Source organism: Lagopus muta, chromosome Z (assembly GCF_023343835.1).
Source record: "Lagopus muta isolate bLagMut1 chromosome Z, bLagMut1 primary, whole genome shotgun sequence".
NCBI classification, from domain to species: domain Eukaryota; kingdom Metazoa; phylum Chordata; class Aves; order Galliformes; family Phasianidae; genus Lagopus; species Lagopus muta.
This window is the reverse complement of record NC_064472.1, coordinates 25,756,641-25,774,145: the sequence shown is the minus strand read 5'-3', so window position 1 is coordinate 25,774,145 and position 17,505 is coordinate 25,756,641. Positions and strand designations below refer to the sequence as shown.

Here is a 17,505-nt window from a genome sequence, read left to right as displayed (position 1 = left end):
GCATGAGGATGAGGCTTTCCAGCCTGTAGTCCCTCGGGTCTTTCTTTCACCCTTTCTTGAATATGGGAATGATGTTTCCCTTTTTCCAGTCACTGGGGACTTTACCTGACAGCCACAATTTTTTAGACATGATGGAGAGCAGCTTGGGAAACACACCAGCCAGTTCCACATCGTGGATACATGTCATCTGGCCCCAAATACTTGTACACATTCAACCTCATGAGGTAGTGTCAGTCTTGCTCTGCTTTTGTACTGCAAGGGATTTTGCTCCTCCCACCCCCTCTCATAAGTTTAGGAACATGAGAGGTTCCTGAAATTCAGGGTCTTTGCCAGGCCCACATTCCTCAGGATCACAAACTTGACCAGGATATGGTTGCTGCAGTCCAGGCTTCCTTTGATCTTAACCTTCTGTATTGTGAGCCCCAGGTCCAGCAACACTTCACCTCTGATGGGTCTGTTCAATACCTGAACCAGAAAGTTGTCGTGAATGGACTCCAGGAGTCCCCTGGATTGCTTGTAGCTTGCTGTGTTGCCTTCCCAGCAGATATCTGGGTGGCTGAAATCCCCCATCAGGACGAGAGCCTATGAGCATGAGACTTCTTGCAGCTGAAGCAAGAAGACCTCATCAATAGGCTCCCCTTGATCAGGCAGTCTGTATTAGACTCTGACCACCAGCTCTCCTTCATTGGTCTGGTCTCTAATTCTAACCTGCAGGCTCTCAGCCTGTCCCTGACTGTTTCTCAGAGGGAGCTCCATGCAGGCTATCCACCTCTTAACAGAGGACAGCCTTCCCCCCGCCTCCTCCTGCCTTGCCTATCCTTTCTGAAAAGCTCATAGCCCTCAGTGTTAGTATTCCAGTCATGTGAGTCACCATGTTTCTGTGATAGAAATGAGACCATAGTTTTCCAATTGCATCATGGTTTATCGCTTTTTTTCTATGCTGGTAGAATATAAAATTGGAATAGAGGCACTTCTGCTGAACTTTTAATTACATTACCTTTTTGAAAGAACCTTCCCACAAACCTCCAGAATAATCTGAGGTTTTCCCCAACTGCTTCCTGAAGTGACAGTGTTCCCTGACTCTCCTCTGTTCCCTGACTCTCCTCTGTTCCCTAACAGTACATCTCCTTCCCCCATCAATTGTAATTTAAAGCCCTGGTGATGAGCTGTGTCCCATTCCAAATGATTCATGTACACTACTCTACTCATATACAACTAATTTATAAACTACACTGTGGCTGCTACCTGGAATAAAAAAGAAGGAGGGAAGAGGGGTGGCAAAAGAAGAAGAAAACAGAAAATTAAAAAGGGTTTAGTTCTGTTTCACTTAGCCTCAATATATTTCTGGTGTTTTGATGAGTGTTTTGGGCTTTTTTAAAAGGTGTATACTTCAGAGAATTGGAAATCGAACATTTCTATTTTCTTTATGACTTGAATTATTTTACAGCCAGTAGTCCAATTACTTCCTCTGTGTGTTCAAAAACAACTTTAAATTATTTCTGTAAAATCTGATCATGCCAATTGCATCAGGATCTTGTTAAAACAAACAAATAAATCCAAGAATTTCCTCATCACTTAGAAGTGTTTTCCATTAGAAAAAGAAACTCTGAAACTCTGAGTTCAGATCTTCTGCTTATTTCTGAAATTATAAAGGAATTTCCATTTCCCTAACTTCAATTTTCTAAGATGTGTTTCATTCTAATACAAGATGCAGATTTTTGAAGTATCAGTAAGGTAAATGTTAATTTTTTTTGCTTGTCTAAGGCTAAATTAACAAATGCCTAAATCAGTTTCAATCATTTTTATGGTCTCCCTGCAGTCTGTAATAATAAAGTTATCTCTCTGTCTTAGGGAACCTGTCAGCTCTTATTTGTCTCCTAATTGCCCCTCTGTCATACATTTAGGTTTCCCTTGAAAAGGACCACTCTTCACATGTGACTTTGTCAGATCATCCCCATGTGTTTATTTTGTAAAGTAGCAAAGGTGCCAAGAACTCCAGATCCATTTCAACACAAAGTACAGCAGCATCTCTAATATATTTAAGTTAATACATCGTATATGCTTTTACTACTGAAATTGAATGCCAGAAACTAAGTATTCAGAAAGTTGGTCCATTTTTTGAGTTCGGGTTTCAAATAACAACCCAGGATTTTGTGTGAAATAAATATACACCATACTATATGCAAAATTTGTTAGGAATACAAAATGTTAGCTCTGTTATATCTTGTTCAGCTAAGCAGACACAATTTATTTTCAAAACTGTTAATAATTATTAGAAACTCTTGGTGTAATAAATACAGTACTTATATTACTTCTTAACCGTACACTAATAATAGCAGAGTCCAGCAGCACCATATGAAGAGAGAAATCAGAGAATAGCTATGGGATCAAGGCAGATTTGTAAAGAGGTGAGTGCAGTAGAATTAGGCGTTTCTTGTAACTTTCCACGAGTGTGTTTTGTGAGGCGCAGCACAGGATAAAATTCTGTTATAGCATTATTATAAAGTGTTTTATCCTTTGATTTACTGAGCACATCGCACCCATCCTTGCTATCACAAATCAGAGGCTGCTTGGCAACCAAGAGAACTCCATGTCACAAGGGGATGGCTGAGTACTGGTGGCCAAACTCAAAACATCACTCATTTCAGATTACTACTTCTCTTTCTTAACAAACATATTATGTTCCTTTATCCTCAGATTTTCTTAATCCAGCTTTTGAATTTCCATCCTCTACTCTGTGTCTGACAGTGTCTTCCAGAATTCTCTTTGCTGCTATAAAGAGCAGAAAAATCTCTGACTTAACAAGCCACATGCCTTCATTTGCTCAACCTCATTATGGTGTTGCATTGTTTACTGTTGACTCAGCAAAGTTTCCTGAGCATCTGCTTTGGAAAATATCTCAGCTGTATGAGTTTGTGCTCACTCTCATTTGTTTTGATGCTTTCCAAGAGAATGAACTTAGGCTCTTGTAATAACGCAGGAAAAATTATATGGATGTGATAAGTGTGACGAAGATTGGGCCTCAATTTATTATGGTATCAAAGCTGAAAATTCAAATAGCAGAGAAGAATCAGATATAAGCATTTTTGTCTACAATATTGCAAAAAGAGAGCAGATAGACTCCTTTTAGGAATCAGTAAAGAAAGAAAAAAGATTGTCCCAAGGTCAGGACGCAGAAAATGTCTCTACAGGATTACTAGGTCTCTATTGAAAGCAAAACAAGGAAGCTAATCCCTCAAAATCCAGAGATGGGAAATAGCCTCATTATGAAAGTAAACTTCTATAAAGCATTTTCAAAGCTATTAAAAAGCAAAGGCTGTTACTGTCTGTTCCCAGAATGGTGCCAATGTAAATACTGTGAAAATAACTTATGTTTGACAAGCAAGGTGCTTCACAATGAAGGCTGTTATTTCGCTTATAATTTGTCCCTAGAGGCCTCTTTATAACAAGTGTCTTAAACTCAGCTACACTACGTTCTGCAGCAGGCAGGGCTGCCACCTCCTAATCCCTTTGCATGGCTCACTTGACACTCCTCTCTTTATCTCAGTATTGCCTTTGTTTGCAATTCCTCTGACTGGTGACTTGGGCTTTTAAACAAATTCTTTACTACTCTAACATGAGTTAACCCGAGGCACTTATGAATGAACTTAAGGTGACCATGTGACTGGGCACATTCTCCAAGTCTCACTGTAATGGGAAAAATGCAGGAAAAGTGATGTATGTTACAGATTCATCCCAAATAGCATTGCCATTCCGGGTACTCCAATTACTTTACTTTCTGCATGTATATGGTTAGCACAATATATAAATACGTAAGTTATATAAATTGCATTAAAGAAAAAAAAATGTAGGACCTGCAGCCATGTTCCTTATCTCTTGCTTATTCATGTTATTATAGGAACTGCTATGGCTGCAGAAGTGGAATGGAAGTGTTTCTACTTGATAGAGATATTTCCAAGGGTTTGTGGTACTCAGCTGTTGGCTGTATGCATTCCAAAACAGGAACTTCTGTCTGGTAGAAGCAAGACATTACCAGGAAGGTAAATGTCATTTCTCCCATTTCTAAGAGACAGACTTGTAGATCACACTGAATTTCTTCTACCTGATGACTTTTCCAGTAGTCCAAGAAAGAAAGCAGCTGTACACATTACACTTTAAAAAGGAATTATCTTTCAGTTGAAGCAAGGAACAAGTTGAATGTATATGAAAAAATGTACATGATAAACCATCTGAAAAATACCCTATTTTGAAAGACATCATTCAGTCTAGTCCTGAAATCACCTACATTCCACATCAATTTTATATATCCTCTTTATTTTTAAAAAGTATGTACATCAACTACGGTTAATTATATTTAGAGGAATGAACTGTACTGTAAAACTTCTTACACCAACAGCTTATTCTCCTAGTCATTCAGAATTCTTATTATGCCAGGTTTTAATACTGAAAAATAGAACCACCTCCTACAACCTCAGCCTATATAAACAAAGTTTTGTATTCTAAATAAGTACTGTTGCTTTGTTATTGCTGATTAGCTGGTGTGATAATTATTCTTTCTGTAATGTGAGAGGTTTCTTATAATGGCAGAGAGCTGCAGCAACAGGCTTCTTGCGTTAGCAAGCCATGAGTATGTGACTTTGTACTTAATATAACTTACAATGGCTGCTCCAGAAGTAATGCCTCCTATGTTATGTTGGTCCATGACATCAGAGACGTATGTTGGTGGTATGACAATAGAGGTTGAGCCTTCCCACCAACATCCCATTGCATCTTGTTGTCATGTAACAGACGACAGCAGAGGGGCACTCTGAATAGCATCTGACATGGAGGTGTGTATGAACCAAAGGTGTGCCACTGAATTCCTCCATGCAAAAAAAATGGCACCTACATTCACGGATGCTTGCTGAATGTTTGTGGAAAACAAACAGTGGGGGTGAGCACGGAGAGGTGGTGGGTGGTGCACTTCAGCAGTGGTGACAGCAACAGCAGGTCACCTCCACTGGTGCGGATTGTTATGAGCTTGGCATGCAGGCTTTTGTTCATCACTGGTGAAAATGCATAGCCACTGGTGGTGACTATACCAGAAAACAGTGTTTTGTAGCTGAGAATTTTTCTATAGAGCAGTGTTACTGTGCTCTTTGTATCTTTTGGTGTTCCCATATAAATAAATAGAAGGCATTACTTTTGGAGTTACCTACATAATAAATATTAAGCATGATAACAACGTATTCCAAATTAAGATATTGGTAGGGAAATGAAGAAGGTAGCAATATTTGGAAATGAAATACCATATTTAGAGGAGTTTAACCTATTGAGCTATAATTTCCAAAAATGATATAGGAATAATTAAATGACATATCATATCTTTATTTCCTTATAAGCAACAGAATGGCTTGGGGCCACGTCTTCTATGCTGAAGATGTAGTATTCAAGGTGCTGGCCAAATAATGCTATTGATGGAATGTGCTTAATGGAATGTGCTTCTAGTATCTTTGCTATGAAATATAATTATATGAGAATCATAATAAAAAGCTGGGAATGACTCATTAAAACAGCATGAGTGGAATTATTCTGGAAGGGCAGGAGCTTACTGGTCAACCTGTGTTAATGAGGGAAAAATTCTGACTCAGATAAAAGAAAATAAAAAACCTGTCTTTCTTTGTGAATATTACTTCACCCTTACCAGGCTCTTTTTTGGAATCCCTTCCAAAATAAAATCTGACTGGGCTTTGTATTTTAAAAATCATATCTGCTTGCCAAGGTAAACTGGAAGAGAAATGGCAAAACTACATTATTTTCTCAATGAAATTGCTCTCTTTGTTTTAGGTGTAATTACAGCAATGCTTGCAAACACTACGTGCTGCTGCTCATTAAATGTATTGGTGTGAGCAGACATTAGAACAAAATGTCAACACAGTTCATGCCATTTCATTTGAAGAACTGCTGAATGCTTCCATACTGACTGAAACAGCAAAACACAGGCAATCCTTTTGCCAGAGAAAAAGCTTCCATGACCATAAAGAATTCCAGCCCTTCCAACGTCTTAGACCTCTACACTTCACTGACTCACAAAATGAAGATGTTAGCATTTCTTCATAACTTTTTTCCCATTCCTCATTGTAAGTCATAGCAGTATATGAAGTGATCTGAGGTGGATGGCATTTTTTGTACACCATAAGCAGTTCTCTTGCTTATGCTGTGAAATACCTAGTATTTTCAAATTTTTTGAGAACTGTGGTTAGAAGTGGTTGAATATATTTAGGAAGATAATAAATGAAACACTACAGTGTTTTCTTTCTGATAACTACAAAATTGAGTGTAATATATACCACCCCAGATACCAGATAGAGGAAAATAAACTTCTATACCCATCCTATCGTCTGCTGTATGCCAAATGGATAAGTATAAAAATCTTACAGTTCAAAATCTAATGTGTTTCTTGATCTTTGTGGACTGCTTTGTTCTTTTCATGTATGTTTTTTACTTTAATATATTTTTATTGTTCGGGCTTGTTCATTTGTAAAGACTACTGCAAAATTCCAACCTCTAGTAAATTACAGTTCATGCTCAAAGCTATTTGTTTCTTATTTTCCAGCTGTTTTAAAACAAACACCCATTTAAATGCCTATAAGCATTGTCTGTTTTTCCATTTTTCTTTCCAGTAATTCTTTCAGACTCTTGCTCCTGTGCTTGAAATACAAGTAATCAGAGAGAGAATGCCCCAGACTGGCCTTTTCAAAAGCTCTAAAGCTCAGGTGCTCCTTGTCATTTCCAAGGTCTCTCTCTCCTGGGCTCTCCTGATTGTCAGAATCTCCTACTCTCTTCTCCAGTCCTCCCTCACTTAACATTTCTTCCTTCTCACTGCAGTAGGACTCTCTGAATCCCTTCATCATGCACTGTGGTTTGCCAGACAGATCTTGAGGAACGTACAGCTTGTTGTTGTCATGATGGTACACACCAGGGCTGTACTGCTCTGTCTCATAGCAGTTGTCTTCCTCTTCTTCTTGGCATGAACTTCCCTTGGCACTCTCACCATCCGAATGAAATGAGATCCCCTTCCCTTGGCTTTTCTGGGAAAGATCAAAGGGCTCTTCCTGTTCCAAGCTTCTCAACACATTTGTCTGAGACAGAGCAATTCTCCCTCTTCCAAAACCTTGCAGTGTTTCAAAGGGGGAGAAAAAGAACAATTTACATACAGCAAATGCTTCTATACAGTTCACGGTTAAAACATAAAGCCTGAGATGGTCTTTGTTTACCTTTGTCTTCCACTCAGTTATCTCCAAGCCCTTTAAAGTTTAAAAAGAAGTATTTACCTCGCAGTCAGGTCAGGGCACACATAACATTTTGCTGTACATGCCAGACACTTGAGAGAGAGCTAGGAATAAAAGTGAAGTGTCTGGCCTCTTGTAAACTATTTTTTGCCAGTGAACCTACCCACTTCCTTCTTCCTATTTTTTTAGTGAAGGCTTTGATCTAAACCATCACATACCATAATCAAAGTTCCAGTTTTTGTGTTTTTGTTTTTTTTTTCCAGAAGAGTGGAAGAGATTTAAAATGTTTTAATATGGTTGTTCTGCAGACACTTGTGTTCAAAGATATTACTATAAAGAGAAAATACAATCCTGTTCCACCTGTCTAAAACTTCATCTCCCTTTGACTTTTTCACTCTCATCCAAAGTCACTGAAATGTTCTATGTCCTTCAGCTTGAGGAAATCACCATAATCAAATGATGATTTTGAGCTGCACAGTGTAAGTCTGAGTGTGGTCCTTGGTCTGTTCTGTCTTAATATTTGTCAGAGCGTCTCCTCTCTGTTGGAAACCCAGACATTGCCCAGAAGGCAACGGTGGACTCAAAATGTGCTCTGAACATCAGGATTTACAGAGGAAAATTCAGATATTGCAGGCATAGTCTATCTCAATTTAAACAAAGGTGACACTACTGGGATTTCACTTAGCAGCAAAAATCTATGATAAAAGCTATTTTATTTGCTTGCTTTATTTGCTTTTTTTCCCTCTTAGTAATATGATCCAATGTCTGGGATTTATGCAGCCGTTCAAGATGCAGCTGCTGCTGTGCAACTGTGTTGTGTTCATTAAAATGGCTCATGAGCAGGTGGCAGCCCTTACAAATTGTCTCCTGACTGATAAGCCTCAAGGGCTGAAGAATCTCTGTATGCTGAAAAGCACTTAGGCTGTCTTCAATTACAAGTAATTGTATAACTCGCACAGTGCTATAGGAGACTAAAGGGAAAAAAAAAAGAGCCATTTATCCCATTACTTGTTACAGTCTTTGAACGTTGTATGCCAAATATCATTAGAAGATGTGTTTCCATATGTGTTAGGTTGCGTTAAAGCCTGACTTTGAGGAATGCTGTGAAATATTACCCATGATAGAATTATTTATCCAGAAACTCTAAGCAAACAGAACATCTTTAGTACTGAAATTCTCCAAACAATCCTCCCTAATTCCATCAGTTCTTTAGATAGTCACTCATGCACATAAGGCTGATTTTAGGAGATGTGCGTGTACGTGGTACAAAATACTACCAGAGTGGTCAGACTCCATATACTTTGAAATAAGGGAGGATTGTCCTCTCTCGTTCATGTGTCTCTGTAATATGAGTGTGAGCTTATGACTTTTGCTGAGAATCAAATTCATCACTATAGCACAGAACAAATGTACACTGAATAGAAAGGCTCCTGGATGTAGAGCTACATGGGCTTGCATTCCCATTCTGGCCAGGAATCCAATAAACAATGAGCAAGACCTGTGAAAATTTCCAGGTTTTTTTGCTTCTATCACCTTTGAATGGATTTATGGTTCATCTCCATGTTTAAAACCACGTAGATATACCTCAAATATAAAAGAAGACATACAAACTAGATGAGTATGGGGCAAAATGTCTGCTTGCTCATGGCTGCTAAGCCATGGTCTGTCAAATACCCCCAGAACTGTAAAATTTCTTCAGAAATTGTGTAATTGCACCCTCCATTAGGAAGACCAATGCTATTTCATCAATGTTCTGACCAGCTGTGTGTGCTAATGTCTCTTAAAACTGAATGCACACCTGCTCACTATCATTTGTGTGTCAGGGATAGCCGCATAGTAGGAGCAGCTTTGCGGGGCTGTTGATATTGCACCTCTCCTGCAGTGATGGAGCTTGTGAGCTTAAGTACAAGAACATTTGCTATGACTTGATAAATCTTTTGCTCTAGCACTACTGATTGCATTCTCCCTATCGTCTGAAAATGGCAAGTTTAGTGTGCCAAAGTGACTTTCTTATCATTACTGTCTCATTTTCTCTCCAACTACTACTCCATCTCAGTCTGCATCTCTATGTCATCAGAAATCTTGTTTGAAAGGTTTCAGAGAACAGAGTTGGTGTCTTGGACAGCTCTGATCCGTAGCACAGAAGTAATATAAATAGTTAATAACAAACTCCCAGGCTTACAGGATTCAATCTCTAACAGTTGCATTGGATCTATGATATAAGATTGTAAGTCTGTAGTAAAGACCCATGTAAGATTACTGATATGCATGTCCAAATCTCTCAGAGAATAATTTTGCCCATAAATATTACCTTGAGAATGAAATCCTCTTTCCATGACCCCGTGTTTGACTTTCATATGCCTGGTTAGGTTTCCTTTCAAGGTGAATTTGCTGGGACAGTAGAGGCACTTGAAGGGTTTACTGTCTGAGTGCAAGTGCATATGTCCCATTAAATTGTGCATTCGGTTAAACTCCTTTCCACAAAGCTGTTAAACAAACAAACAAACACAAAACAGTAAAGTGAAACTAATTTGTAACTAGATTGTAGGAGACTTTACAAGGTGAATATTTTTAAAAGCAAATAGAGCCTATCTTTCCCAGCATAAGCCTTGGCAACTTCTGGCTGCAGTTTGTTATAGAGTGAAACTCTACAGAGAAGTATATATATGATTGAGAGTGATTTCTCCAGGGCTTCCTGTTTTGCTGCCACTTTTAAAAAGTGGTGACCAAGAGAGACACATGGATACAGATTACTTACAATTGGGGAGTGTTGTAAGAAGTGGGAAGAGTTAAGCATGAAACCCAAAAGGCTCTTGACTTGAATGAAATTATAACTTTCTATCCCAGTGAACTATTTTGTTTGTAGATTATAAAACTGTCCTTTATTGAAAAATAATGCCAGGCAGAAATGGAGACACATAATTAAATGAGAAGTTTCTGTGAATATCACTTCTCTTTTAGTGTACTGGAAACGACTGCACATTTTGCTTAAAGCCAGGAAAAAAAAGCAATTCCTTCTTTTTTTCTTTTGCCTCTTTCTCTCCCTTTTGTCATTGATTTTCTCATCTTCTGTTTACCAGCTGCTGTATTTTGATGTCTCTGGTGAGTAAGCTGGAATTTAAACAGGCATGGGGCCATAAGAATGACTCAGCTTTCCATGAAGCATATTCCTGTCAACTGAGCCATTGATCCTACAGGTTTCCCTTTGATGAAACAATAAAGAATTTTTTTCACTGTTGTTTTTCTAGATGTGTCCTTTTGTAGTTCCATCCCTTATAAATCAAATGTAGTTTCAAGACATGGGAGTTTGACATCAGTACTATTAGCTTCTTGCCTTACTTGTCTTCTTGTCTTTCCTTGAAAGGATTTATAATTTTATTCACATTCAAGTGGCTATTTCCGTCCTATGTAAAAATCTGTGTTTGCTTCCTACCTCTACCTTTTTTTTTTTTTTTGCACTGATTTTAGACAAATAATGTTATTGTCTGAATAATCTTACCACTGTCTTTGTTACTATACGAGACATAGTCACTATAACTGAGTAACAGGAATTTTATCAAGTCATCTGGCAGAAAATGATTAAAAAGCAATTAATGAGGCTCCAACAAACTTTTGGTCCAATTTGACTTTTGATTCCTTGGATGGAAACGAGGTGGTGAAATGATCTTCAATGAAGTAGTGGTACAATCTTTGCTCTTGAAACCAAAATGGAAAAGCAGCTTGCTAATATAAAAATTTTGAGAAGTATTGCTTTTTAAAAACAAGCAGAACTGATTGAACGCTTCAAAAAGAAAAATTCTGGAAATACTCCTTTGCTTTTAAAATGATTTTACTTCAAACACATTATTTCTTCCTATGATTTTAATAAAATATTCTGCTAATAAATTTATCAACAAGATGTTCCCAGAGAAAGTGTGGGGAAAAAAAAAAGCTACTGAAAATGAGTTAGGAATTTGTAAAAGATATCTGATGATGGTTGGTCATCCATCCACTCAACTGTCTCTCCTTTGTGTTCGAAGAAAGCTAATGTACCTGATGAATTACATTCAATGAAATGAAAGCACGAAAACACCTGCTGAATGTGCTCTGAGGAAACAAAGAGGGGAGGCACTGAGCAGCACAGAAAAATGACAAGGAAGAGCAGATATTGACAGCTGCTTCAACAGTCTATGATGTGTCAATATCTCTCTGCCTATAAGAATGTCATCATAATACTCCTCTTAACACTTCTTAGCAGAAAGCTTCTGGCTGCTCCCATTCTGTCTGACCTATGTTCTCACCAACTTTTGCTTTCTCATAGCTAGGTCTTTTCCATCTGTATCGATATTAGAGGAAAATCTGATTCAACAGGCAATTGGCTAGACTACTTCACGCAAATCTGTGTCTAAATATAGGATACTGAGTATTAAAATTTGTACAGCAGCAGCGTTTCTTTCTAGCAAGGCAACTTCCTAAAGGTTATTCCCTTACAGTATTATGTTTTTGGGTCTTTGAATAAAGAAAGTAGGTTTACCATTTCCCAAAGTCCTGCATGATCTTAGGGATGTGTAATTTCTTCCTGTCCTCAGACAAGACCATGAAGAAATGGTATCAGAGCTGAGATTTGTGGCAGGAAAACGAAAGAAGTGCAGATATAAAAATATTTTGGGGGGTGATGGCTCCATGAGGCATGGTATCTGGTAAATTATCCTTTTCAAAAGACACAAGAAAAGTTTCACATGAATGCCCATGATTCAGAGTGTGAAGGGAGCAGTTGAAAGGCTCGCATGCTGAAAGACAGCAAGTCAGTGCTAGGTGAGATTTACAGCTAACACAGAACAAATGGGTTTGCAGACCAAACTAGGAAGATGCAAATGTTTACTTCCTCTATAGGACAGGGCTGCAAGCACTGATGATCCAAAACCATGGAAAAGAACAAAACGCAGAATCTGAGCATTCAGATGGACGAATATCTCGTGTGAAAGACATTGAGATAACAGGGACAGCATGGTTTCTTGTGGACCTTATTTTAGGCTCTCCAGTTTAGATAAAATAACATTCTCATCCCAAAGAGAAGGAAATCAGCTGTAAGTCTGCTGAACACATTTTGATGCACTGGCTGGGCTTCAGCACAGTGTGTTAGAAATGCTGACTCAGATCAACAATAAATTTTTTCTTCCTAAGCCACTGCATGAAATAGCACCTTCTACATTTGTCAGTCTGTTCTGTTTTTTCCCAAAGTACTTATATCTCATTTTTTCTTTGGCTTAAACTCCTGGTCTAAAACCACATTTCATGTGCAATGGGTAAAAGTGGTGTAGACTGACACTTCTGAAAAAGCAGTACCAGATGGGCACAGAGACTATGTCTCATACAAGATTGCTTCCAGTCAGTGGCCCAGTTCATCCAAAATAAATACACTACTTCATACTTGGAAAGAAGATATTTTGATATACAGTCATAAACCAAAATTGTTTAGGCTTACCTTTAACTATGTATTTACAGTGGCAATTTCAAAATATCTGCTGCAATGTATATTTGGCTGGCTGCGTGTGAGAAAACTTCACCACATTCCTTAATGCTGATAAGGAACATTATTAACTTCTGCACAAGAAGGAACTTCAAATTTCAGAGAATTATCCTTTGACAGACACAATGAGCCCTGTTACACCATTTGGAGCAAATCCTTCAGAACTCTTCTATGGTTTTGTTTAAAACAAATAAGAAGAAAGCATGGTCTCGGGCCTTCAGAAGCCATGGAGATGCACATTCTTCAGAGAGTAATGAAACACAGATGCAGGCTTCAGCTGGGTGAGAAAACAGAAGGGGCAACTATTTTCTGCTCCCTCTTTTCAGATAGTCTGTGCTTAGCTGTGATTACACGCATAGGAAAGCATCATGTTTTCTTTGCTGTGAGAAAAAGGTAAAGAAAACCACTGCATGTGGTAAAGTAGAAAGGCTACTGCTGTGCTCTCTTTCCCTTGCATTCTTCTTTATTTTTTTTTTCCCTTCATAAGAAGGGTGTTCCTTTCCTCAAAGAGAGAGGGAGAGGGAGAAAGACTGTAAACTGTCCAAAAGGACCGTGAGAAAACAGGAAGCTTTGAAAAGTACAAGAGAAAGCAAGATGAAATCTATTTGCAGGCGGTTCCCTGGGGACATGTGAGCCATTGTTAAGCAGGCTGTTCATACAGCTATATCCTTCCTTCTGCCGAGGAGGAGCTTGGTGCCAAAAGGCTGCTATCTGGTCATTGACTTAACCCTCTGAATACCAGCCAGAAAAACTTGTGAGACCTTCAAAGGCTCTGCCAGTGAGACTAGGAATGTTCCTAGTGCCAAAGAGAAAACATTTGTTCTCACTTTGCTTATTGTTATGATCTCCAGTCCATCTAGGGTCATTGATGTAGATTCATACCCCATTAGCCAAAGTAGGTACTGGTTCACTGAGCTTGTAGTTTCTTTTCTCCTAAGAATGTTGGGTGATGATGAAGTAAAAAAAAAAAAAAAAAAAAAAAAAAAAAAAAAAATTCAACAAGCAAATAAATATAAATAAATAAATAAGAAAACCAGTTGTTCCTCAAGAGCTTTTGTTACTGGCTGGAAAGTATACTGCTGGTACTCCAGTTCCTGGCTCACACTGTTGACATTCTAAGTTTTAATAGTCTGTCATTACCAAACCCTATCAGGAACACAAGCTTTCAGCTACTCCACGCCTGTCTCAGAAGTAGCACGGATCCACATACTGCATCCAGAACACCTGATCAAACAAACGAGTTTCTCTTCTGAAATTTGAAGAGTAGAAGTTGACTTTGTCCAAAAGGCAATGAAGATGCAGGGTTGCAGGTGTGTGTTCAAAGAATAACAGTTTCAAGCGGACCTGACATGGAACTACTCAGGCTTTTCAGCAGCTTGAGTAATTATTTTATCAGTATATTGATACTGCTATTAATGTGGAGAAATTATTTTCTCAATATAGAGTGATAGTATAGAAAATAACATTTTAAAATGTAAATGTTTAAATTACATTTAAAATGAAACAACATGCTGACATTGAAAACCTTTGAAATGAAGTACTTTAGTGTTACCAAAGAAAAAATGAGTTCAAAAATATTAGTTTTGATATTTTCCTATTAAAACTATCACTGAAAGCAATAATTTCTTATAACATTTTGAAGTTCTACACTTTTCAAGACAGAATAATTCCATTCATATTTTTTCATTTATATCTGCTTTTGAATGAAAGAGTCCACTTAAGAAAATATTTAATTCCATAAAGTTGTTGGATGAAAGTGTTCTAGAAATTGTTTCCAGATCAATCTTCTGTCACTTAAGTGTAAACTGGATAATATGCTCCTCTCCATATTTACTGCCCCCTTAGAGCAGATCAAGGTGGGAAAAAAAACCCCAACCTTTGCCTTTATAAGATATGATTATAATAACGGACTAGAAAATAAGCAGAAATAGCAGATGTAGAGTCTGATATCAGGTAAAAAGGTAAGCATAAATAACTCATAAGGAAGAAATTATAGGTGGAAACAGTAAAAAAAAATGAAAGCCTCCAAAATGTCTGGGGAAGGGAAGGAAGAGGGAATGGAGAGGGAATGTCAGCCTCCGAAGCACTGGAGGGAGGCAGTGATCTGCCACTCCCAAATGGTCTCACAGGCCAATTTGCTAAGATACTGATGCCCTGCCTTGAGTTTCAGTCTGGTGACCACATTTGGCCCCTTCAAATGCCTTCTGCAATTCTGTATAGCTCTGATTTTCTTTGAGTTCTTCCCTGAACTATCGCACAGCATAGCTGCGTGAAGATCAGGTTGCTGCTTTCCCAAGGTCCTCTGTGGAAGCCCCAAGTTGATCAGTGTGTTTAGCCAGTGCTTGAAGCTGCTAAGAACTGAAGTACTCAGACTTCAGATTGGATGGCTGTTGTGGACAACTGTCAGGTGTGTTTGTTGCCCTCAAACTGTGGTGACATTTATATGCTCACTATGTGGGAAACAATACGTCAGGATCAAAGTTACAGATAATGTAGGGGAAGGGAGCAAATCACAGAAATCTAGCTCCATTTTTTTTTGTGCTACCTAAGCAGAGCTTTAGATCAAGAATGGAAAGCAGATTGTTTTATGCTAATTTAAATATAACTATAGAATGTGAGCAAGTCGTGTTTTTCTGAATTCAGTTGTGTCAGAAGGTGGTAATATCCCAGAAATAGTCAGTGAGATTATGTCTCTGCCACAAAGGAGATACTCACCTTGCACTTGAAGGGTTTGACATCAGAGTGAACAATCATGTGTGCCTTGAGAGTCTGCTTTTGCACAAAGCTCTTGAAGCACAAATGGCACTGATAGGCTCTGATATTGGTATGGATCAGGACGTGTCTCTTCATGTTGGCCAGCAGAGTAAACTCCCGGCCACAGATTCCACATTTGTGCTCTTTCACACCCTGAAAGGAAAAAAAAAAAAAAACAAAAAAAAAAACAGTAGATTGAACAGTTTATAAATTATTTCATTTTCAGTATGGCAATATATGAATTATTCATTCCACATTAGCAAAGCAGGTAATGCATTATTTTGCCTTTAATATCATTTGTTCAAGGAGTATATACTTATGTTTTATGTTCTTTTTCTTGGCAAATTCTTACAAGAATATGAGAAGCAGAGAAGGAGAACGACATCTAAGTGTAATGAAATAAGGAGTTTTGTCTCCATCTTTAAATTTGCATGTCAGTGAGATGTAGTACTAGGGCTTCTCTGTCCTTCTCTACTGCTTATGTGAAGCACTGGTCAAATTTGCACGTCTGTGAACCAAAAGTAAAAGTTAGCCACTTAAAAGATAAAAGAAGTGTTTGGCTATGGTAACTGAACATCATTTGGTACTAACTAAGAACTACTCCTTTTTTGCAGGGAGCTATTGAAAGTAAGCTGAAATAAATGAGAAATAATTAAATATCATCAAACAAAGATCTACATATTATATTCAATGAAGAAAAAATATTTTTAACTCTTTATGGAATTTACACTCGCCCTAATGGAGTGTCCCTGCTTTAACTTGTGTTTACAGAACATTTCTAACAGCCTCTGAGACATGCAGTCAATTCATTGAAATGGAATCCAGTATTCTTGGTCAGACATACGTGCTCTAACTGCCAGCTCCTGTGACTCATTTAGATATTACAAAGACCAATGAATTTACCATGAAACACTTTAAGAGTTTGAGCATAACTTGTTGCAGGTAGTGAGAATGTATTAGTTCAGTGCCAAGAGCAATTACTCCTCCATAAAACTCATTACAAAAAAGACTTGAAATGTCAGTCACTTTTGTGCCAGTCAGTGGTTTTCACAGAGATAATTGCAAAGCTAAAGCTGTGAATATGCCCAGCAATTCTAAGCATCAAGCTATTTGATTCAAGGATGCGTTTGGGCACTAACTACTGTTAATTATGTTTGCAGCTGAATCCACCTGCAGATGTGGACAATGAAGCAGTAACTCTCTAGAGGATGAAGGGCATTGCATTTCCCATTACAAAAAAAACAAAAACAAAAACAAAAACAGAAACAAAACAAAACAAAACAAAAAGGAGTTTTAAATTAGTCGAATTTTGTATGGTAGATCTGGGGAGCATCCAGAAAGAGTAAAATAGCAACAGCAAATGGAGAAAATAAAAAGCAAATGTGGAAGTAGAGGCTGAGTTTTTTTTAAGAGAAAATGTATTTATATGATTAAAACATTTTAGCTTTCTGTATTTTTAATGTTTTTCATAAAAGACCAAAAATTCAAGTGTTAAAGGAAAAGACATTCGGAACTGGGAGTATATTTTTATAAAATACGTGGATTTTTAATTTGTCTTTATTGTATTTTTGTAGAGGTGGGTAACCTAATTTCAGACATTCTTCAATGGAACACTTAAGTATTTCCTATTTTTAAAGGGATTTTTTTGGATGTTTCTCAGAGCTTGCTCCCGATCTGAACTGAAATAGCTGTCATTCCTTACAGCCGTGGTAAGACTCTCATTTGAGACAAATGGGCTGGGATTACGGTCCTCTTTGTCCACTTTCATCAAGTGGCATTCTGGATAATTTATGCAGAAATGGGGATTTTTCTTGGGTCTTTTCTTTCCCCCCTATATGTCTCATTATAATGACTCTTCAAAATTGGATGAGTAATATACTTTCTTCTGCTGCACACACACATCCTACTGCATATCCTCCTACTTCCCAATTAGGGGAAGCAAAGATACACATATGTTTTTCAGAAGAAAAT

The 17,505-nt window shown here is 37.9% G+C and overlaps 1 protein-coding gene across 1 annotated transcript in view; it reads right to left on the bottom strand.

Moving 5' to 3' along the window:
- Positions 1-1,924: 1,924 nt before the first annotated feature.
- The window catches only part of ZNF366 (zinc finger protein 366), a 35,524-nt gene continuing 19,943 nt past the window's right edge, over positions 1,925-17,505 (bottom strand). Inside the window, exons 4-6 of the mRNA XM_048932112.1 lie at positions 15,496-15,687; positions 9,583-9,757; positions 1,925-7,153 (exon numbers count right to left, since the gene is read on the bottom strand). Coding sequence (XP_048788069.1) covers positions 6,618-7,153; positions 9,583-9,757; positions 15,496-15,687 — 903 coding nt within the window. The 3' untranslated portion in view covers positions 1,925-6,617. The remainder of the gene's footprint in view (positions 7,154-9,582; positions 9,758-15,495; positions 15,688-17,505) is intronic.